The sequence below is a fragment of the Silurus aristotelis genome (genome assembly GCF_946808225.1).
Source record: "Silurus aristotelis genome assembly, chromosome: 11".
NCBI lineage: Eukaryota > Metazoa > Chordata > Actinopteri > Siluriformes > Siluridae > Silurus > Silurus aristotelis.
Window position 1 is genome coordinate 26,538,088 of NC_139584.1, and position 24,591 is coordinate 26,562,678.

Here is a 24,591-nt window from a genome sequence, read left to right on the forward strand (position 1 = left end):
TAGGCTTTTTCTAAAAGGGTAAGTAAAGTGTTACACAGCTCATATGATGGCAGCTTGCTTCTTCCTGCTTTTACAGCGTTGTCTAGGAGGTCAATTGATGTCAACTGAGGTTTAATTGGATTGAGTTTGTAAACCGATGTCACTATTGAAAAATAAAAAAGCGCGGAAAACAAATAAATAATGTTCTCATGAGAAAAACAACATGTTTTTCCATGACTCTATCTGTGTTGTGTGTGGGCTTTATAAAGGCTCTTTAATGACTTGTTATAAGAGTGTTTTTAGCATTAAACCTGCTATTTGTTTGAAATAAAATTCCTCAAATCTTTTATTAACATGGGACAAGAAGTGCAATTTGTTCGAAAGCTGTTAGGACGATTTGGAGCGAAGGTTTATTAGCTTTTTAGCACTTTTACGATGCGAACACAAACTGAGGTAGAGATATGTAGCTTTCACACACACACACACACACACACACACACACACACACACACACACACACACACACACACACCCACACACACATCCTTACTAAAAAAATTTTTTCATTTGAAAAGGAATTGGATCAACAGATAGCAGCAATTTCACTATATCTGCCATTTTAAATGTCAATATCTATTAAGTACAATATCACATTCCTCCCACTTGTGTATGTTGGCAAGGTCATCTTAGTCCCATTTCCTAATAACATTATGTAGCTTGCTACGTTACTGCCAAATATTCTGCACCCATTTGAATTTTGGCAAAGCAGACATCTGATTCAAGGGCAAACTACAGCAAGTGCTGCTGAGAAATTCACTCATCAGGTGAAGATATTGTAAAAAAAAAAAAAAAAGACATGGATTTTTTGCTTTTTATACTTTATAGCTACGTGATTTCAAAGTTCATTCTGTCTGAATAAAAAAACTTTACTGTTTTATCCATATTATTCCAGATTCCGGAATAGTCTTCCTGACAGTGTTCGGGGCTCAGACACACTCTCCCAGTTCAAGTGCAGATTAAAAACGTATCTTTTTAGCAAAGCCTACACTTAACACACATCACATCATAACCTTGTGCTCCAGAACATCTGATCAAATGCACAACTTGTGGTGTTAATATCATGAACAGCAGCTATGCTAATTCCTCTCCGCTGCTTCTCTTTCTCTACCCATCCCGAGGCATCCTGAGGTTGCTCCAGCCCCAGTCACCTCCCACCTAATGAAGATTGTGGACATTTAAAGAAGTAGATGCCGACCCCGCAAACATCCCGAACCATCTAGAGACGTAGCAGTGCCTATCGGATCCCACTTCATGTGGAGTTTTGACATTGGACCTCCTCGAGTGTTTAAAGGCTCTGGCATGGAGAAGCTGGTGTTGGCTCTGTGATGATCGCATATGTTGAGCTATTTTATAAGTTGCTTAGTAGCTCATAGTTTTATAACCACAATGACTGTATAAGACTGTAGAAAGAACATTACTCATAATCTTACATTCTAGTACTCATTTTAGTTCTCACTCTCCAGTGTTCTGTATTGTTTAAAGACTATATTCACACTCTTGATGTCACCCAAATGAGGATGGGTTCCTCTTTTGAGTCTGGTTCTGGTTTCTTCCTCATAACATCTAAGGGAGTTTTTCCTTGCCACAGTCCACAGTTTCCTGCTCATCAGGAATAAATGCATTTACCTTAACTGTTAAATTCTGTAAAGCTGCTTTAAGACAATGTCTGTTGTGAAAAGCGCTATAGAAATAAACTTGACTTGACTTGATTTTCAGACATAGAAGTCAAGCTCTATATCTGAGAGCCCTGGAATGCTTAGCAATTTGTAGCAAAAACCATTGTGTGAGCTAGCTAATAACTTCCCAAAGCTTGATTTTGTGTAGAAGTAAATGATTAAAGGTTCTTCATGGTTCGGTGTATAATTGCAAACTACATCCATGTTTTGGGTCAAGCCAAGTCTGATTGGTGTCTGAAACAAAAATTTGGCTGCAGCTGCTGGAAATCAGACACAGCTTTGCTGACATGACCCTCTTCCTGTGAATGTCTAATAAGATTCGAGACACTTGTAAGTTTCCAGGTTATAAGCTTTATATTTTTATGTTTTACACATAAGTGTTTTGTTCACATTGTTTTAGTGGACACTGTAAATACTTTTCCCTATGTTTCCCATTTATTTATTTGCTTGATTGTTTGTGTTCAATACTTGACTAATGCAGATTAGCCCACTTGTCTCTTTCCGGTTTAAACACTTTTGCTACTTCCCCATATTAATAATCAAATTTTACATTTGTAAAAAAAAATTGTACCTCAGGAAAACTGGAACTGAGACCTTTTGTCTTAAAATGCAAAATATGACTGGCTACTTTTTCATTTTTTGGCATTGTGGTATCATTTGACTCACAGCAAAGTTCAGAATTTTGCTGTTACAACATTCGTCTAATAGCAACCAATAGAAGGATTATGCAAAATATCTTGGGACAGCCACAAATAGTACAGTAGAGGTACAGTAGACAAAAAAATCACTAGCGGTAACATTGATAAAGAAAAGTGTTTTTTTTTTTTTTTAACCTCAAGTCAAGTCAAGTCAAGTTTATTTCTATAGCGCTTTTCACAACAGACATTGTCTCAAAGCAGCTTTACAGAAATCAACAGTTAAGGTGAATGGTGTGTATTTATCCCTGATGAGCAGCCATGGCAACTGTGGCAAGAAAAAACTCCCTTAGATATTATGAGGAAGAAACCTTGAGAGGAACCAGACTCAAAAGGGAAACCCATCCTCATTTGGGTGACATCAAGAGTGTGATTATAAATCTTTCAACAATACAGAACACTGGAGAGTGTGAACCAACATGAGCACTGGAGTATAAGATTATAAGTAATGTTCTTTCTACAGTCTTATACAGTCTTAATGGTTAAAAACTAGGAGCTACTGAGCTCAGCGTTTGTGATCATCACAGATCCAGCAGCAGCTTCTCCATGTCAGAGCCTTTAAACACTCCAGGAGGTCCAATGTCAAAACTCCACACATGAAGTGGGATCCAATTGGCACTGTTACGTCTCTAGATGGTTCGGGATGTTTGCGAGTTCGGCATCTACTTCTTCAAAGGTCCACAATCTTCATGAGGTGGGACGTGACTGGAGCTGGCCAAACCTCAGGATGCCTCGGGATGGGGAGAGAAAGAGAAGCAGTGGAGAGAAATTAGCGTAGCTGCTGTTTATGATATTATCAACCTCAATCTAATTGTCACTGGAAATTTGCTTGCTTGCATGCTTAATAACATCAAGATAAAAAAAAGAAAAGAGCGTGTTATATCATAACTAGACGGAGGTCGAAAAGCCAGCACTGTCAGCATGCTGCACAAATCCCGACTCTGAGCTTTTACTGTTTTTTTAGTTTAGTTTATTTCCCCCCCCAAAATAAAACAGTTAATTTAATCCATCACAGCCATCGCTAAACAGGTACTCAGGACCTTTTGAAAATAAAAACCTTCTGGAAATTTTTTTTTGGATCTCAACCAGATGACACTTTTAACTAAATGACACATGAAACTTTCTGAAGATCTTATTTGTATCTGTTTTATAAATGGTACATCCTTGTAAGTTGTAATGATGTTATTTTTCCAACCTGGGACATGTGCAAAGTAAAAATAAATAAATAAACCAACATGGCCGCTTTCATGACCCTCGTAACCTTTGTTTGCTTTTTTCGGAGAACACTAAACTCACCAAAACATACTATAAGCTATAAACTTTTTTACATTCAGAGGTCTAATCGGCTCTTGGATCTGTTGTACTTCAGCAAACGTCGAACCTCATGTGACTTTCAGGAATTGAACCTGCAGCACACCAACAATGACTAGTAGTGCTTCCAATACTAGTTAGCCTTTTGAGACGTTCAGCCTTCTCGGGACAGTGATTGTATGGTCAGGGTTTGTAGATTGAACCCAGTACTGTGTCTGTATTCAATTGATTGAAAACCAGTCATTTGCTGTACAGGATAGGGTTTACAGAGACAACTACATAGGTGGGAAAACTACAATCCCACAATGCACCTCCTGGGGCCGGTGTAGACTCGCTGAGGTAGGTAGGTGTGTGTGTGTGTGTGTGTGTGTGTGTGTTTGTGTGGAGGGCGGACAGGTTTTTAAATCAAAGCCATGCAAAAAGAGCGCGCATGGGTGCGCGTGCGCGAGCGCAATACGCGTGTAAGTGAATGCGCTTGTGCGTGCGTGAACGCGCGCCCCGGCTTTTTCCAGCGTCGTAGAGGAGCCGCGCGCGCGTCTCTGGAATCTCCTCCTTCCTTCCTTCCTTCCTTCCTTCTTCTTCTCCCCCTCCCCTTTTTTTTTGGGCTCCACACCGCGGTGGGGGAGGAACACCAACCAGGAGGAAAGTAAAGGTTGAGGAAAAAAGAGAGAGAAGGATAAAGAGAGCGAGAGATGCGAATGTAAGAGTTTTGGGCTTTTCTCAGTCTCTTTGAACGGAAAAGGGAAACGCATTTTTGGTTTCTTTCTTTCCTTTTTTTATTTTTAATAACTGGATACTTTGAAGAGGATTTGCTACCAAGGACGCGGTAAAAAAAAAAAAAAAAAGAAAGGAAAAAAAAGTTTTTTTTCTCCTCCTCCTTCTGCTTTTCTCTCGCCTCCTTGCGCGCTGAGCAAAAACGCGTCCCGGACAGAGAGAGAGAGAGAGAGAGAGAGAGAGAGAGAGAGAGAGAGAGGGGGGAAAAGGGACTGAATAAAAAAAAGGGAAGGGAAAAAAAGGAAAGAAAGAAGGAAAAAAGGTTTCCAAGTGAGGAAAATTCACCGCAGTGGAAAAGGTAGAAAGAACCTGGACTTGTTCTCGAAGTCCTGCTCGGAAATCTTGAACCTTTGAATCCAAACTCGACCACATTTGGATTTTGCGAGATTTTTTTTTTCCAGAGCACAGATTTTCTGCATAACCTACTTTTTTTTTTTTTTTGTATCGCCGAATTGAGAACAAAACGAAACAAGTAACTATTATTAAGTTATTTTTTTGATAAATTGTTATTATCTCCAACATCTACAGCGCCTGAGAGGAAAAAATCAACTCAGAGAAAAGGTGAGTACCTCAGGCTACATGTTTAAACTTCCATAAATGAGCTGTTTTTTTGCTTAAAAAAAAAAAAAAAAAATCTAAATAAAAACTAGTTTTATGTCTAGAAGGTTTTAATGATTCCCATGTGATGGTTTTGTAAAAAAAAAAAAAAAAAAAAGTTGTACCGTTTTGTGTTCATGGACCGCAGTTTTACCTCCGACTTATAATTAAAAATCTTGTATTTTACATAAATATTTATACATTTTTAATTCTTACGTTATGTACAACGTAATATATAAATATGATATATTTTTAATTAATATTTAGCCTGGACAGGTGTACAAAGGTATGCTATAGCTGTGTTATCCTGCATCAAGTTTTCAATGTTTTAATCCCCCTGAAGTAAAATGTCCATATCAGAGTCATTGCATAATTTTTTAATTTACATTGGAGTGAATTAGTTTTGAGATGATTTACTAATTATTGTGTCGCTATATTGGAAAATCTAAAAAACTTGAAGATCCATCATGCATTTCTTCACACACACCACACCACACTTTAGCTGATCATGCTTGGAGGAGCGCATTGTTTCTCCCAGTCTCTCTTTCCAGAATGTTTTCCTGGATTATCCTGGAGTCTGGTTTTATTCGGATATGAATCTAAACTGGTATTTCTGTATCCATCACAATAAGGTTTGCTGTATAGAAAAAGCACTGAGCTGTCAACAGGCTTTTTTGGTGGATCCACTGTTGATCATTCAGTCTACACATGTGGAACGAATGCTGTCGGTTGTGTAGTGAGTGTGTTTAGTTATGAGCTCAGTATCGTTCCTGTTTCATCCACATTTTCCCAGGTATTAATACGTTCCCGAAACGGGATTTGTATTTTGGGAAGCTTCTCGTCTATGGGCTTTATTCGTGACGGCTCCAGAGACGCCTGTGTGCTCCATTGTGAAGGCCTGCTGAGACTTGTCCACTTCAACATGTCTCACAACCTGAGCATTTACATTCAGCTTGGAGTATTCTGTTGATAGCTCTGCGTTTAAAGCTACAAGATCTTTCCTACTCTATGGAACCCACACATGCTGCCTCATTACCACACACACACATCCTCACCCTTCCCCCATCGCTTTCAATTCAGCGTCCCTAAAAACTTTGACTGAGTGGCCATTGAAATTCGCAGTAAAAGCGTTCATGGTCAATTTCCACCTTGGGCCTTGGAAGCAAAGCAGCGTGAATGTCCTGTGCAGCAAACGTGATCTCAATCTGATGCAAAGCAGGACCGAAAATCATAGATAACTTTCAAGAACTGTTGATTTTTGTAATTCAGGTCAGCTGGAAGTGCTGATTTGGATATTTTCCATAATGGAAACAGTATATTGATCAATCCGAGTTGTTCTAATAAAAATATCATTCACCTAGATGTTCTGTGAAATATGCTGCCAGGAGATATTCACTCATTTCCAGAAGGAGTCTCCAGTTTCAGAGCTTTTGATTACAAGTTTTCTTCTACGTTCTAGTCTTTAAGACTTTCTGGTTTCTTTGTAACTGTAGAACACGTGGGTTTTTTGCTTATTAATGCCAATAGAGAGGAAAGGAGGACTGTAAAAGAGTGTTTGATCGACTCTTACATGATCCGTTGAACTCTAGTTGAACTCTCGCAGAGTTTAGATGTATGTGTGGTGATAAATGTGAAGAAAAGTATAATGTTAGTTAAAAATGAACAAAAACGTCGGTATAAAAGGACGAAACGCATTGCGCTGCGCTTTAAAAGGAAAAGTGATCTAGCTTTGTGTCAGGCTGCATCACACCCTGCCATCTATTGTTGATTATTTACCAATAACAGCATGCTGTAACATGCAGGAAAAAATGGACGCAGGCTGCATGTTAACCACTAAAAAAAAACCACTGGTGTCCAAACTAGTCGGCAAATGTATAAAAAAAAAAATGTCATTTATTTTTACTTTATATGGTATGTTTTTTACAGTTTGAAATAACAGGTCACATGTTAGTTACATCTGATATATTTAATGACATTCACGTTTGTTTGGCAGCTATAATGCTTTTTTCTTCTTCTCTTCTATAAAACGTTTTGCTTTTTCTTTTTTTCTCGGCCTTTTGAAAAGGAGAACTGGAACAAACCTTGTAAAAACACAGCCGTTTAAGGCCGTAATTACATCAATTAGTGAAATTGGAGGGCAGATTGCTAAACTAGCTGGTCCTGCAGGATTTGACCAGTTTTTCTACGACGGCGCCTTCAAAGCGGGTCACGAGTTCAGAGGCGCTACAGTGAAATGGTACCCTTGACCTGGAAGGGCTTATAGAGTTGAAGCCTAGCTCCACTGTCTTTTCAAAGAAGAATTAGTACAATGGTGGTGTATAATTAAATGCATCATAGCCACCTTCTTTGTTTACATTCATAGCAGAAATTCAGCAGACTGGTGGATTTCAGAAGGCACAAAAGCCCATCTCTGAACTCTGTAGTAACACAAGTCTCCTTGAAACTTTAAACACAAGTCACTTTCTTCTCAACACGCAGCAGGTATTTTATTGTAAGGGAAACATCGGATGTCTGATAATCAGTTATAGGTTTTTTTCAATACATTTACTCATAGGTAATCTGGAGGCAATGATTGTCCTTCTCATGGGATGCAAGGAACAATGAAAGCCATTTCTATGGTTACTGGATAAAGATAATCCCATAATACTATTTACCAAAGATTTTTGAAAGCTGCAAACAATATAGTGGCCGCATTCCATGTTTATTTGCATTTCCTCGATTCTGTGCATATTAGATCTCATGCACTATTGGATCTAATGTTTCTTACGTACAACCTTAAATCCTACCTGCAGTTAGTTCACATAGACTGTGAGTTTGAATCCTACTGCCAATCATGGCTGTTAAAATCAAGCTGCCTGAACTCTCTGTTCCCTGTCAGTCATTGCATCACAAGGTCAATTTGTGACTTTAGAATGACTGCAGAAGAGCGTAGATGGCACGTTTCTCCGAGTGTGTTCCACTGCCATGTGCTGCAGCATGAGCAGGAGTTTGACATTTTTTTTATTTATTGAATTTTTTTAAGCATGTGTTTGCGAGTCAAGAAAAAAAGCAAGCCGTGAAACAAGTAACTGTCGCTTACTATTTGGAACATAAGGTTATGGTTTGACTCAAGGACCAAGACCACATAATTGGTTGTTCTCCCTGGGTGGGAAGGACCTCCTTTCCTGTCGATCATACCACTGGCTGATTGCGTTGACCGAGCTGCTCTCCAAGCGTGGTTGGCTACCATGTGGCTTTGCACATACTGTCTTGCTTCATGCATCGGTCCCTTGCTGCACATAGCTGTATCTGTCAGATCTTCCACTCTGAGATTCTGAGGATGAAAGCAGTGTTCCCACCGGACATTCTTTTGGGTGGAACTGCGCAACAGAGTGTGTGGTAGTGTGTGACAGGAATGATCCACCCTCTAATTTCTGGGGCTGCTTAAAAAAGCAACAGGCTTTATTCAGTAACCCTTTAGAAGCACGTCCACCTTTTACGATAGCTGCCACTACAGGCTCGTGCTGATGTTTGGATATTAAGCAAATGAAACGCGTGGCAAAGTGTGCGCAGTACTACGACGTACCCAGATACAGGAGTGGCAGAATAACTTATTTGAATAGAACACGTAACTTTGTAAGCAAATCAGTTATGCACGGTGCACGAGGCGAAAGGAAAAACGAAAGTCCAAAAACAACATTCCGGTGTCACGCCGCAAGCAAGGCGGCCTTGGACACTTTTTGGAAAACGTTTCACTCGGCTAGCAGGCAGCGATTAATGAGGGTGTGTGCGCCTCGGCCTCGTTCCCCTCCGCCGATCACAGCGAGACAACATCCTGGGCTCCGTTTAATTAGGTGGTCCGACCACTCTGCTTTTCACTCTTCCGCTACGCTCCCGCTTCAGCGTACGCTTTAATGAATAGCTAGGTCTGTTCCACAGCTTGCATGAGTTGCCACTTGTTTGTTTACATGGAGTAACAGGAAATTCGATCTGTTTAGATCTCTTTCAGATTTGTCTGCATAGGGGCCAGCAATCCAAATAGCAATAGTTTGAAGGTAGACTGTTGACACTATACTGAAGCTGCAAATATTTTTTTTTTTTTAGTTCTACTCTATAATTTAAGGAAAGTTTTTACACATTTGGGGGAAAAAACATAACTACAATACTTCCTAGGAGTTTTTCTCCCACATTCTTTTATTTATTTATTTATTTTTTTGTGCATTTGTCAGGCTGTCTTTTGCTTTTTGGAGAACGATTTGTCCAATCACTGAATATTTGCACATCGTAAATATTTAGGTTTGAAAGCTTGAACAGAGACGTTAGACTCATTTTAAATATTTACGTCTGACTTTTAGGATGTTTTAGGGACTATTTGGGGATAAAAATTTATATACATGTCCAACACATCAGACTGGAAAGTCAAAGTTCTGCCTGTTTGTCCTCAGCAGTCCTTTCTGTGTGTGCGTGTGCGTGTGTGTTTGGCTTCGATGGTGACCGGCCGTAAGCTCTTCTCACTTCCGAGTGTCTGGCAGCAGACAGGAGCTACTGGAAAGGAAACTGATTTACACACACACACACATTTTTCTGTAGCTGCCATCTCTCCACCCGGTCCCTCTCTCTCTCTCTCTCTCTCTCTCTCTCTCTGTCTCTCTCTGTCTCTCTGTCTCACTCTCTCCCTGTTTTCACTTGTTTGACCCTCGGGCTCCCAGGGGACGCATTGGCCAACTCAGTAGGGTGCCAGCATTTGTGTTCTCCCTCCATTCTCTTGCAGTCGTAGCATTTGTTCACTGGCATTGTGCTTCCAGTCCCAGTGAGAAGCAGCTGGAAGAAAGGTGACGAAATGCTCGGCAGAGGGATTTGCATAAACTCCAAGGCACTGATTAATAAACAAATGAATTTTGCCGCATACAAAACCGGGTTTTTTAGTAATTTGGCATCGCTTAAAGGGCAACAGGAGATTTTCAGCTGCTTTAAGGTGTGATGGGTTTTTCGCACAGACACCCCCCCCCCCCCTTCCTCTGAGCTAATGAGTGTGTTTGTGTAAGAGTGAATAACATTTGGTGAAGGAGCTCCAGCAATCAATAGAACAAATGGTGTATTGGGTTCATGTTGGGGGTGGGATACACTTTAGTACGTCTCTCTGTGATCAACCTCTCCACTATTTTTCTTCAGCTCATGGAAATCAATCTTGTGTAACTGTTGTTTCAATTTGGAAGGTATAATACTCAATTTTGATTGGTCAAAAGGTGTTTTTCTGGTACTTTAGTTTCTATAGTTAATTCACAGCTGAAGGTTAAAATAACTTGCATTAAAAGAAACACATTGGTGATGTTTTTTTATTAGAAGACACATTTGTGGATGAAGTCTTCAGTCTTAACACAGAAGTCTTCAGGACAGAGTGGTTTGCACTTAGCAAATTCCCTGTAATCAAGAGTGAGAGAGAGAAAAAAAAGACTTCTGGTGCCGTCATTTTATTCAGACCCCTAAACCTTCTCACTTCTGCTTCCACAATAAACAATTTAATGAAAAAAAATGTTTTCTCAACATAGGAATGGTAGCAAATCAGAGCGCAGTTAAACAAGGCTGGAATCCCAGAGTGCTTAAGGGGGTCCGCTGCTGTTTAGCGACCCAGCAATAGTTAGTTTGTACCATGTGAACATATGATTAAAAAAAAAAAAATTTTTAATCCATTGTCTGTCTCTGCTGCACTACGTTCTCTATGCATGTCATAAACAACATCGCAGTTTCCGAAAGAGCGGTTGTGGACTGTACTGAATTTTGAGGCTTGTGGTTGTCCTCTTGGCTTCTGGCCCGGTCTGAGACACAGTCAAATTGGCAGAGTGGATTTTTTGCTCAGACGGAAAGAAGTATTTTTTTTTTTTCGTGCAGTGGATTTAAATAAATAAATAAATAAATAAGACTTGTTTACCCTGCTATTGAGCTTTTTCAGTTCTCGTATATATAACATATTGTCTAATAAAGTGCGTGTGTGTGTGTGTGTGTGTGTTTTAGACCCGATGTCCTAGCTGTTGGATGGAGAGCTACGCCAGGCAACAAGCTCTGCTATAGAGGAGCACAATGAACATGAAGAACACAATGAAGGTCATGCTGCTGCTGTTCTCAGTTCTTCTGACCCAGCCAATGCAGGGCCACACCAAGCCGGCCAGCCCAGAGCAAGGTGAGAGAGTTTTCTTCTTTACTTCTTCACAGTCACACAGTGTCCTTGCGAGTTTGCCGTTCTGCACTAAAGCTCTCCACAGTCAAACGAACTGTTCAACTAAATGACCACTTGTACAGACTAAATGACAGACTAAAGTCTTATTTCCTTTGGTTTTGGTTCTGCACTGATTTTCTACGCTTAAGCCATTTTGGAAATGAAGTTTGGTTTTGTTTCGTTTTTTTTTTTTCTCTCTCCACAAAACCATGTCTGAGTGCTTTTATTTATTTCTTGTTCCTGAATATTAAAAAAGAAAAGAAAGAAATGCCTAAATCCAGTTGAATAATGCTAGCCACTAGTGGAAGTTCACATTTTTGTATTCATTCGTAGGTTGAAGGAGCACGATGTGTGCGTTTGTGCGCTTTTCCAAAACAAGGCCTGTGTAAAACCCGTAAACAAGGAGTAGGTTCAAGTTAAACCCCAAACCTCACACACAGATGATGCAGGAGGAGTGAAAGAGGGAGGGGTGAGTGAGAAAGAGAGGGAGCATGAAATGAAATCCTGAAAAATGTGTCTTTTGGCAACATTCCACAGCGGTGAGGACTGCTGTCCCACTCGCAGGTTTAAACATACTCGACCTTTGCCCTTCGGTTCGTGAAAACCAGAGTGGCCCATGGAGAGACAAACGCCACACGTTGATATTATTACCATATCATGATAGCGTTGTTGTATTTCCCTCTATCTGTGGATCTTTCTGTTTATCTGTCTGACTTTAAATAAACCAGGTTTTGGGATTGAGCCAGTATACAGGGGCGTGTAGTTGCCGTCTTTAGCCTCCAGGTAGGCAAAAATATCTCTTTTCCACCTACGACTTTTTGTCTCGCTCGACTCCTTTTGTAATGAAAAGGTATTTGTTGTCACGGGAAGACTCGAATTCCAGGAAAGCTATAAATTACAAATTTTGTATTTTTTTTTTAAGGAGGAGAAGAGACAGCAAGCACTCCACCCTGTGGCGGTATTCCACAGTGGAGATCAGGTTTCTGGGAAAGCGAGCCCAGTTTTTATCCTGATACAGAGATGTATGAATAAGCGAAGCCTAGATATGTCATCTAAACACATTTCAGGAAGTCCAGGTAGGGTTAATGCAGGGTCAGCCTACAAGGAAATAAAAACTTCAAAGCTTCAAATTCTGGGTTCATGCATGTTTAAGGCATTGAAGAGGCTCACTGATTGACCAGCGCCTTCAGGGAGTCAAAAAATGACAGGAGGAAAAAGAAGTGTGGGACAGAGAAGAAGAGGAGTCTGAAATGTGACTGATGAGCTTTTAGGCTTCTCTGCCACTCCATCACCAAATGGTCAGGCGTGCTCAGGGGGCCCTCTGCCCCTTTTCCACTCTTCTCTCCCTTCTTCCTCCCGTCACGGTAAATGGCAGTCTCTTCCCGCTCCTCTTTTCCCTCCCCTCCTTTCCTGTGGAGTGAATGATAGTTTCAGCTGTCGACGAGTGGCCTGACGAGCCGGCATTTGTGCAGTTTGTCCACCTCCTCCCCAGGAAAAAACAAACGAAACTAAACACTAGGACCTCAGCCAGTGCCATTCAAATCCCACCTTAAAGCAATCAGCATTTGTAATCCAAGCAGCCTGTGTTTTTCATTTCCTTTTGGAGTTTTCTGTTTTGAAAATAAATGGAAAGTATCCAGAACATTTATTTGTTTCCAGCAGCACGGTGTTATGAGGGGAATTCGCTTCCTGCTTTGAATTGACCAGATTCCTTTTGATATTCGGATCATTTCAGCATTGTGCTTATAAGTGTTTACGTTTGTAGAGGAAGTTTGGTGTCGGTGTCCACATTCATAACCCTTCTACAGATGAAAGATTCATAGCCACTTTGCGTAGGCCTGGCCAAGCTATGAGTATATACAGGGCCCCACTGCATCTCAACAGCAATGAGCCATGCTTAGGATCAATCTCCTGCAGACTCATTTTAATCTCAACTTGGTTTCCTTCTGAAACTGGGGTTCAATCAAAGGAAGGGGAGGGGGAGGGCGCAGGATTAGTTGTGGGCTAATGTTGTGTTTGTGGTTCTGTTGTAGTGATTTAAAGAATGCAAAAAGTCTTGCAAAACCTTTCTCTTTAGTTAATAAATTTGTTCTTGACTCGGTTCCATCACTCCTGTATTCCATTTACATGGTTCCTTAGGAACTGAAAAAGTGTCCACACAATTAAATTAAGTTTCCTGAAGGAACAACAGGAGAATTAGGAGCCTGCATGGAAAATCTTTCCTCTTATTTATTTAATTTAATTTAATTTAATTTAATTTAATTTAATTTAATTTAATTTATTTTATTTTATTTTATTTATTTCTTTTTTTTTTTTACTAAATTGACTAATGCACAATTCTTAAGCGCATAACTCCTCTATAATTACCTTTGACTGAAGGGGAAAAACAAAACAAGAAGAAGCACCCCTTATATATTTATTTCTGCACTGAAGAAAGGAAATAAACTCTCGGAACACGTGGCATTACATCACCGTGGACACTCGCACAATCAACAGTTATACCTTATAGATTCTCAAACATTTTCCCCAGACATATTATTCTATTTATATTTATTCAAGAATTTTATGAATCAGAAAATTAAATTGGATGTAAAATAAATACAACTAATATAAAATAAAAAAGAAGCCCTATGTTTAAAATTAGCACTTAGCACCAATGCTAACCGGCTAACTTGTCGCTAGTTTATGAGCCATGCTTTCCTGAAGGCAGCCATGTTGCCTCCCAGAACAGAAAAAAACACACACTCGCCCAACTCTTTATCTTGAATTAACTATGGTTGAGAATTACATAAGCCACTATGGAACAACAGGTGGTTGCTCTTGCTTGCAATTATTGGACTCTGGACATTCAAAAACCCCAGAGGATATTTGGGAAGAAGGACTTTTGTTTTCTTGCTTTTTTTTTTCCTATGAAACAAATTAAAGATTTGCAGTGCAGTATGGAAAACCGATCCCTGTTTTGGCAGAACTGCATGGTGTGTGTGTGTGTGTGTGTGTGTGTGTGTGTGTGGCTCATCCATAATTACATTGCAAACTGCTTACATTCCTTTCCACTATTCCCTCTTTATTTGGAATCCTTCTTGTTATCTCTCTCTAATACACACACTCGCTCAGCCACTGTGGAGATGGGGACGGGTGCAGACCGAGGGAACAATAGGTGTGGTTCAGCAGGACAGGCTGATCTCACCCCCACTCCCCTTTTCTCTGTGTGTGTGTGTGTGTGTGTGTGTGTGTGTGTGTGTGTGTGTGTGTGTGTGTGTGTGTGTGTGTGCGCGCTGGTGCATGCTTGGGTTGTGATTGTTTGTAGAACTGCAGCCATTGTGATCAAATGTCATTAGCATCTACTGGTTGATGGAGGTCCACGTGAGGGCAGTGTGTGTGTGTGAGCGGGGGCTGGGAGACTTTTCACCCCCATTTGCTTATTGCCTCACGAGGAGGAGAGATCTTCACTAATCAAAGCAAGTGATAGGTGGACCTGTGAAGAGGATCAGATTTGCTAATAAATTAACATTCGCGTGCTTTGATTTTAACTTGCTGTCGTTTTAGGGCTGTGAAGAAAAGCTTTGGAACTAATTTGTCATTCTTGTTGTCAAAATCATATTGGAGCTGAATCAAGTCGTATCCATTCAGGAATAGATTGTATTGTCTGAAACACACTTTCTGGACATCTCCTCCATGCAGTCCGGTCGCTTTTTCTGCCATTCAACCACGAGCGCAGCTTCCTAAAGGAAATCCCATTGCACTCTTTCTTTGTTCTATTGCTTCCTATTAGGACGCCAATGTTGAAATGTTGCTCATGTTGAAAGCTTGCACGAAAGCAGCTGATTCTTTTCTGCCGTTACGCCTAATGCAAAAATAAAAGGAGAAAATACCCCCTTCCTGTCATGACTGGATATCGTTTATCTTATGTGTCAGTCAGTTGTCGAAGAAGTTGTTTAAAGTTGGAATGAGGAGAGTGCCCGTTCCCCCCCCAAGCTCCTCTTTCCCCCCGAAAATATGGCCTTTGATCCGAGCTAATCCCATAGTGGAATCTGAAACATCAGCTAAATCAGGGGGGAAGATCCCCTGCTCTGAAAGGTTTCAGCTTTTGAGAGAGTAGTTGGTTTTCTTTCCAGTTCAATAATCAGTTCTTGTTAGAGCTTGGGTTCAGGACACTGTAATTTGTAGTAAACGCAGAGTAAACAGTGAAGCAATCGTCTCTACTTTATTGGTTTAATTGGTAGAACATCTGTCTTCTGATGCTATACAATATTGCCTCGTTTCATATTGTATTGTCGCTTGTGTTTATATTTGTGGTGATATCCAGGAAGGAAGTGTACTTATCAGCTGGTTGCCTGCTCTTATTGTTAAATTTGTGTAGATTCGGTGCAAAGGTCATCCGTAGACGGTATAGTTTCCTGACTCAATAAAACGTCCAGGACGAGAGAATATGAATTGCGAAGGTTTTGAGTGTTCTCAGTTCTCGCACACATGGCAACTGATTTGTTGAGCGCTTCGCAATCGAGCCTAATAAAGAGGACAGATGTGAGATATGTATATTGTGGCACTGATCGAAATGTGAATGATGCAAGGAATTTGTGGCCACTTGCAATTGGAGTGTGTGTGTGTGTGTGTGTGTGTAAGGTAAAATGGAGAACTAAACCACGGTGGCTGGCTCCTAGAACACTTCAAAGTGACGTGTTTTTTTTATGGCCCGCCTGTGACCTGGAGTAATGGCATAAATGTTGACAGAGGCTTATCAACTAAAGGGCGGGAGGAAAAAAGGTTATTAAAAGGGAGACAGAATAAAAATTAAATAAAAACCCCTATCAGCACGACATAATTGTTGTCACTTATTTTCATTTCCCGGCTGGTTCGTTTTTTTCCCCCAAGGTGAACCCCCATAACCTTTTTGTTCTTGTTAGGATTAGTAGTCTGTTCAACAAGCAGGAAATACCTTAACTGGGCCTTACTGGGGTCACCATGGTTACTTTGCCCAAGAACCTGCCTCTACAGGCCTCCAGACTTTTTTTTTTTTTTTTTCTCTTTCTCAGTCTGTCTGCTTTGCTCGCACTCACCCTTTTTATGCTTTGTTCCCAGCGTTAATAGTACTGAATGAAGGGGCAGGACCAGTAGGGAATTCCAGATTTGTAGGCGTGGCATCATCTAACATATGTTGAAAAAGTATGAGCGCTGCAACGTGCCATTAGGAAAAAGGGAAAACCTCTTCCCTCACGACCATTCTATTGGCCCAGATGGTGTTGCTTTCATTGCAGGTTTTTTTTTTCCATGCATTTTGTCTAAATGTCAACTCACAATGCAAGCTTCATTCCTTTTGTAAATCGTTAGCTACATTCAACAAACTGGCACCACAATTGAATTTCTGTAAGGTATTAGCATTACCATTTCAATACCAAAACCATTTGGCATTTGTGCTGAGGTCTCACCTTGGCCTATTGTGATTCAAGCAGGAACAATTAGCATGCGACTCTATTTTACAAGTTGGCCTTTTATAAAGAGCGCCGAACCAGAAGGCTAGAAGACCTCCTGCTAGGTACCCCTGCAAGGACCATTTGCCCATTCCCCAACGACCCCCCCCCAAAAAAAAAAACCCTGCCAACGCTAGCTATCCACTTTTACTATCCACATGAAAAGCAGAAAATCTCAGTACATTTCCTCTCACCTTTATCAGACGTAACAGGGGCTCAGGTGGCCGTGATGGTTCCGTCCTCATACAATTCCAGCCCACAATTGGATTTGGGCTCCGGCTTATGATTGACCTGGCACTTGGCCGTTTATTAATTTAAGATATGATTTGATTGTGCTGGATCAGAGTAGAATTTTTGCAGGATGACGTCCTGGACACTGGAAAGCAACATTTTGGTATTCGATAAGATTGATAGGGTATGAAGGGAAAAAAAAGAAAAACAGAACGAGAATTGTGTGGAGCTTTTGTGATGAGAAAAATAAAAAGCCGATTACTGGTAGTTCAACATGACACATTTTGCTTATGATTATTATTTTAGACAGTTAATGTCTTCCTTAAAATTCCTTATACTGCCAGTATATGTCATGTTTTTGTTGTAAGTGTACAGAAAGAAAGGTGTATGGAAAAGTGATGCTGTACAGAGCTGCCAAAAATGCAACGGACAGGTGTTTTGTGTATTTCTGTCAATTCTATTTGCATTTGAGAGCTGCCATGTAGGCTAGAGTAAGAGCGTGCTTGGAGAAACACCAGTGGTCGCAAATATAACCTGCTAACGATAGAAGTTGAAGCTTTCCTGTTATATGAGGCATCCAGTGGAAAGGGTTTGTGAAAGTTTTATGTCTCGCTAACGTTGCCAAAAAAAATCACACTGGCATTTATTATACTGATGCGAAAATTCCATCACTGTATTTTCTCTCCGAGCTGTTAAAGGCAATAGGTTCTCATGCTGTCTTTTTGCCTGTCCTCTAACTTTAAACATTTTATCTGTATGCTCGTGTTCCTGTGTTGTGTGCAGTTGCCCTGTTAGAAACCGCTGTGTACACGCTGTACGAGGGAGATAAGCTGGAGCTGAAGTGTAGTACAGAAGAGCCTCACGAGGTGATCTGGACCAAGGACCAAGCTGTCATTGCTGACGGCGAACACACTCATCTACGCAACGGCCAGCTGGAGATCGAGGGAGTGGAGCTGGCCGACTCGGGCCTTTACGGCTGCTTCGCTCCAGGCCCTGCAGGCAACCACACCGAATATTTTAACGTCAATGTCACATGTAAGGAAAAGAACTTGTGAAAAGTTTTCCAGATTTAAAAAAAGGCTTTTTTAATAGCAAATCTTCACTTTTTTTTTTTTTTTCTTTTTTTAAAAGACGCCTTGGCTTCTTCTGAAGATGAGGACGATGACGAGTCTTCTTCAGAGGAGACAAAGCAGTCCAGCAGCCAGAAGTTACTCTCAAACAGCCAAGAGCTATCGCGTGAGTGTGCCTGACATCTCTGTAGACCCATTAAAATCTACCCTGTAACCTGAATGAACTCGAAAGTTGATTTAGTGAGCCTTTACACCACTCGCAAAGCTTTTTGCATGAAGTGCTTTCCAATCAGGCAAGTAATGGTGTAATTGTGGAAACTTGTGGACCAGTCCTCTTGGCAGCCCTGAAGAAATCCAGCAGGACATTTCACCTCAAATTGCTTTGAGCAGTTCTGAGGAATGCACTTTAAAGGTAGAGCTGTGGGTTGATAGGATTTCCATCCATTTAGTGGATTAGTCTCGATGCATTGACAGACGCTCATTACACATCTCTCATCCTGTGCTGCTGCTCCTGCTGCTAGAAATGATATATTGGCCAACCTGTTGTTTGACTTTGACTCAATCCACTATGTGTGTTGCTTATATACACTATTTGGACAAAAGTATTGCGACACCTGACCACAGCCATATGTGGTTCTTTCTCAAATTACAAAGTTGGAGGCATACAATTGTTATTGGTTGCGGTGACATGAAATTTTCCCTTCAGTTAAACTTGAAAACTCAAACCTGTCCCAGCATGGCAATGCCCTTGTACACAAAGCGAGCTCCATGAAGATATGGTTTCCATGGTTTGGGAGTGGAAGATATTCAGTGGCCTGCTATAGATAATCTATGGGATGAATTGGAACACCGACTGCACCCCAGGCCTCCTCACCTACACCAGTGCATGATGTTACTAACATTCACATGACTGATGAAAACAAATGTCCACAAGCACACTCTAAAATCTAGTGAAACAAAAACAACAAAATTCTTCTTTTCCTATAACAGCACATGTATGACTGCACTGAATATGTTTCAGACTTCTGTTTAAATTATGCAATTTCTTTTAGTTCTTTTTTCATGTATTATATTCCTTTTTTTTTTTTTTTTTTTTTTAGCAACGGCTCCAGAGTGGGCTCAGCCTGATAAGATGGAGAAGAAGCTCCACGCGGTTCCAGCCAGCAGGACCGTCAGATTCCGCTGCCAAGCCATCGGTAACCCGAACCCCACGCTCAAGTGGCTGAAGAACGGCAAGGAGTTCAAGAAAGACCAGCGAATAGGAGGATTTAAGGTGAGAATGTCATCAGTGTCCTAATATTTAAATTATTCTCTCAATCAAACTCGTGTGAATATTTAATCGGTTTTAATCTGCCGTGGCTGCTGTGCCTCAGTTCCACACCAAAGCCGGTTGAAAGGTAACACCTGTTCCTACACACAGACACAATGAGGGTATAAAAAAAAAAATAAAAGAAATACAGAGCTTCAGGGCAGAGCTCTGTAGTATGTCTGACCTGGAAGCTTCAGGTTTACGCTGCACTTGGACAACAATGGGCACGGCTGTACCTCTTTTATTCAGCTCCTTGCATTCAAGACAATGATTCTTAAGGACTACGGGAAAATTTGTATTTATTTATTTATAAATAAATAATCATATGTGTCTTTATAATAATTATTTTAAAGACACAGATAAAATTCAAGTTTATAGATTTGTAAGTCTTTAGTAAACATTTAGATTCTCGTGTCCGATAGTTAAAGAGATTTCCTCATGGCAGTGTTTCTGTTCTATCAGAACAAAAAAAATCACAGCGGTGAAATCAGAAGATAATAAGAACAGCTCTTGATGTATAATGCATCAGCAGCCATGACTCACTCACTCCATTTATTCATTTCATTTCATGTCATTTAAAATTCACCGCATTATCTTTTTCGGAAAGATTTGTTCCTTCACCTTTATGTCCCATGCTTCAGGTGTGGGCCTGAGGTTATGTGGTACAGTATCTATAGTCACCAGTCACACTAAACACGGGGAATAGCGGTGCTTTGTTCTCTGCGGTAGTGTCTCAACAGAATGCATCGAGCAATAAATTAATTCAGTGTATAACTCTCAAATGTCCCACACTGGCACCATTTTACTGTTTGTATTAAAACGCACAATGTTGAACTAACAAAGAGCACACACAGTTTTTAATAAAGTCACATAGAAAATACTCAGTCAGACATTAGTCATGTTTTCCACAGGGTTAGAGTTGGAGCGAGAGCGGGTCTCGTTTTAATCAGGAACATTACGGCTGCTGCTCTGTTTAGACCGATCAGAAGTCTGGCTTGATGCTGGTGCTGCGTTATAGCAACTTGGCGTGCCTGTGTTTCTCATTGAGGTGTTCCCCAGCTGGGAGACATTAGGCCCCTTCTTTCTCATTCTCTCTCTCTCTCTCTCTCTCTCTCTCTCTCTCTCTCTCTCTCTCTCTCTCTCTCTCTCTCTCTCTCGCTCTCTCTCTCAGCCCCACACCATACACGCTTTACCATCTGGAGAGTGTTTCAGTCTGCCACAGTCCATCACACATGTTCACCTTCTCAAACATGCACACACACACTCCTTGATGTTTACACACACATGCACAACTGCAGCATATACCTTAATAGACGTGCGCAAGCATTTCCATCTCATCGCGCACGCACACAACCACAACCACGTGCACGGCTAACTTTGAAGATGTTCGAGTGCAGGGGGCGCCGTTCGGTGGTCGTGGGCGGTGTGGGGGTAATGGGGGGGCTTGGGCATTCGGCTTTTATGAACCCCCACCCCCTTTCTCCTATTTTATTTTTTTTTTTTTTTCTTCTGATTTTAACAAGAGTCCAGCTACATTGTTCAATTACATTAAGCATATTTTGAGAGGAAGCGTGGCAGACCATGTGTGCGTGTGTTTGTTTAACAGACCACATCTGGGAACCTGCAGCTGGAACAGCTATAACTCCCATTTAAACAGAACCCTCGAAAACACCCTCCATCCTTCACTCTAATAAGGACTCGGTAACGAGAAAAGAAAGTCTTTAAACTCTCTCTCGGTCTGCAGATCTGATATTTGCCAAGACTTTTTAAATGGCTAGTAGAACAATTAACAATGTTATACAGTTCAGTAACAATTCCTGTACTTCTACTCATCCAGTTATCCAATCAATCATTCATCACATGGACTCATTTGTACTGACTCATTTGTACTGACTCATTTGTACTGACTCATTTGTACTGTAAGCAAAAGAAAAAGAATCCCAAATCAAATGTGTTCCTTTTAGAGTCGCCAGTTTATGTCCTGTTTCACTATCTGGAATAAATATGTTCTTAGAACTGAATATGGTTCTGTGTCTGTAGAAATCATTTTCCCTGTAGTGTAGTTTGTGTGCACCGTTCGTTGGATGTTGGACGGACTACATCAAGGTCTGCTGCCAATGTTTCCCCTGTTGTACATATTCTGTTTCAGATTATAATTATAATTTTTTTTGCTCGTTCCTGTCCATTTTTCACTTTTTATCGGTTGCAGTATCTCACCTGCTGATTTCTAGCGATGTGAAAACAGCCTTCCTGTATTAAACTCTTTCCTTTCAAGCTGAGATTTTAAATCTGTCTGGATTCGCTCCTGGGTCTTAAAAGCCCAATTAACTTCCTTGACATAAATAAAGGCACATGAAAGTAAGCGGAGAGGTTTTCTTTTCTTCCCTCTCAGTGTCTGTCATCTGTGAAAGTGTGCACGGAGATTAAAGTTGCAAATAATAAGTTGTGAATGTGAAGAAATAAACGGCTTTCTTTACACACAGGTGCGAGACAGCTTGTGGGCCATCATAATGGACTCGGTTGTGCCCTCAGACAAAGGCAACTACACCTGCGTGGTGGAAAATAAGTACGGCAGCATCAACCACACCTATCAGCTGGATGTTGTCGGTAAATGTGTTTTCTGTACCTTTCATTTTCCATACACCAACAAAACTCTTTTCTTTTTTTTTTTGTGCTGCACGATTAATTAAGTGTGTTTGTAATATTGCTCTTGTTAAATAACTTGTTTAATCTCATGAAATTCTATGCGGCTTTAAATCACGAACCACTTTTGTCCATTTAAAGCAGCATCTAATTTATAAAGAGGTTCCAAAGAAACGGCGGTAAATCTGCGTTAACCGGAATGAATCCAATGCAAATGTGTGTCATTTTTATCTTGGTTCAATACGGTTATCGGGCACCACTGCTCCACTGAAGCAAACGGCATGAGGGTGTTGAGGACGGACACTTCTTTATTGATGAGGTGCTGGAAAGTGTTTATTAAGTCGCCTGTGTGTGAAAGCTGGAAATGCGGTCACCCGATGAAGTCAGCGCGTTCGGAATAATTAGTACGAAGCTGCCGACTGGCTGCCAACCGGCAATATTTACAAACATAACAGGCAGTTAATAAATCAAAGCCACAACCCAGTACGGACCTGGACACAAACATATCGTATAAAGAGGCACGCACACTCGAATCACTCGCACACCCCTTATAATTCAGTGACATTTCTGTAAGCGCTCGGCTGTGCTTCGAGACTAATCCGCGGCGCCACTGTGCTCAGCGAGAGTGAAAACAGGCACCCTTATCCCGTGCTGGCACGCAGTTGCTCCAGACGCAGCGCTTCATTGGCTGCCCCTCCTTTAGCACAAGATGTGCTCTGCAACTTTGTTCAACTCACTGCAGTTAAAGTCTGGACATTTTGCACGGTGGCGTCTCTGTTGACCGTGTAGATTTTTATAGGATATGTGATCAGTGTAACGTATGGCAAAGCACACCAGGCAAATTGACCCAGGAAGTTTTATTTATGTTGTTGAAGCAACGTGCATCATATTGTCCAAAAAAAGGAGATGGACTTTCTTGCTTATGAGCGGTACTCTGTTTGTTTTGTGTGTGTTTCAGAGCGTTCGCCTCATAGGCCTATTCTCCAAGCCGGCCTGCCTGCTAATCGTACAGCGGTGGTGGGCAGCGACGTGGAGTTCGAGTGCAAAGTCTTTAGCGACCCGCAGCCACACATCCAGTGGCTCAAGCACATTGAGGTCAATGGCAGCAAAGTGGGGGAAGATGGTCTTCCTTATGTCAAAGTCTTAAAGGTAAACAAGGTTCTTGACAAACCTTTCTTTATTCTTTTTCTATTGGTTAATTTAATAGCACAATAATAAGTGTTTGGATGTACCCATTTTGTTTTTCTTTGTTACCAGAATGTGTCATCTGAAGTAGAAACGTCATGAAAATTTGTTATTTCTAAACAAGCCATTGACACTTGTTCGGTTTTGTTTGCCTGTCTTATTCCGTTGCCGCTTTTTGCCACATTTTGGTGATGGAAATGTCCTTCGTAAGGAGCTTGTGCACAAAAAAAATACATAACCCATGTTCTTGGCAAACCGTCATAATTCAGTCTGGCAGCGGAAATGTCCAATCTGTACTCTCTCATCCCCGTTTAGTCACCACAGCAACTCGTGGCACGAGATCTCTGTATGCTCAGGCAACCTCACTTTGACCTCTGTTTGACCTCCGCAGCACTCTGGGGTCAACAGCTCGGACACGCAGGTTCTGATACTGTACAACGTGACGGAGGAGCACAGTGGGGAGTATATATGTAAAGTGTCCAATTATATAGGCCAAGCCAACCAGTCAGCCTGGCTCACCGTCACTAAACACGCCTCCACAGGTAACGCACCACTTACTGGAGCCCTGCAGAGATAAAAAGCAGAAATGCAGATGGATAAACACTGAAGCAGTCTAACAGGCAGTTAGGAAATAACTCTAAGACATCTCCCTCTCCTCCTCCTTTTTCTGCTCCTCTTTTTTCCACCCTCCTTGGTGCCCTGGACTGTTATTGACGCCATGGAAAAACCCAGCAGAGCCAACTGGAAGTGTTTGAGCCTTCATGTTGGACTCGTTCCTTTGTTTTTTTTTCTCTCCACCTTACGATTACCCTGTGCCCTCCTAATATGGGTACATTTCTTACCCTCTGTCAAATTACTTTTGCTTTCCTGGCCTTCAAACGCTTTCCACTGAGCTGAGAGACCAGGAATGTTATCAGGCATAATTTTTTCCCCCCTGCTCTCTGCAGCCTACCCGACTTGTTTCGGAGTCTTTCCCTCCCTACTATTTCTTCCTCAGTCTTTAATCTATTCAGAGGTGTGTGATCATTTTTTGCACATTGAAAAGCAATTCTGAGCAATGCCACCTGCACCCAGACGAATTCCAAATAATCTTATATAAAAATTCTGTATAATGCTGCATTTTCCTGAAGGAATTCTGTAAATCTTGCCAAATCAGATAGGAAGTCTGCATCTTGCATACTCCGTACGAATTCCCACCGATATCACCCACTCCCATAGGAATTGTCAGGAATTCCAGCCAATCCTGAATGGAATTCCCACCAGACATTACCCACTCCCTACTTCCTTCCCAGATCCATAGGAATTTTAACCAATCCTGCCCATTCCTTTTTATTAAGTCCACCAATTCCCGTGCATGCTTGCAATGACCAATCCCTAGCCGCTTCCACAGAATGCAGTTT

The 24,591-nt window shown here is 41.1% G+C and overlaps 2 protein-coding genes across 5 annotated transcripts in view; one reads left to right on the plus strand and one right to left on the minus strand.

Annotated features, from left to right (window-relative positions):
- The window catches only part of klhl22 (kelch-like family member 22), a 279,020-nt gene that overhangs the window by 117,319 nt on the left and 137,110 nt on the right, over window positions 1–24,591 (minus strand). The window lies entirely within an intron of this gene.
- Window positions 4,196–24,591, plus strand: part of fgfr1a (fibroblast growth factor receptor 1a) — a 30,158-nt gene continuing 9,762 nt past the window's right edge. For 2 of the 4 annotated variants that reach the window (XM_083554015.1, XM_083554016.1), the window contains exons 1-8: window positions 4,196–5,056; window positions 11,084–11,249; window positions 17,768–18,019; window positions 18,116–18,220; window positions 19,155–19,327; window positions 21,847–21,970; window positions 22,965–23,155; window positions 23,583–23,733. In XM_083554015.1, coding sequence (XP_083410141.1) covers window positions 11,150–11,249; window positions 17,768–18,019; window positions 18,116–18,220; window positions 19,155–19,327; window positions 21,847–21,970; window positions 22,965–23,155; window positions 23,583–23,733 — 1,096 coding nt within the window. In that variant the 5' untranslated portion in view covers window positions 4,196–5,056; window positions 11,084–11,149. The remainder of the gene's footprint in view (window positions 5,057–11,083; window positions 11,250–17,767; window positions 18,020–18,115; window positions 18,221–19,154; window positions 19,328–21,846; window positions 21,971–22,964; window positions 23,156–23,582; window positions 23,734–24,591) is intronic. The other 2 variants (XM_083554018.1, XM_083554017.1) reach the window with 1 other exon arrangement.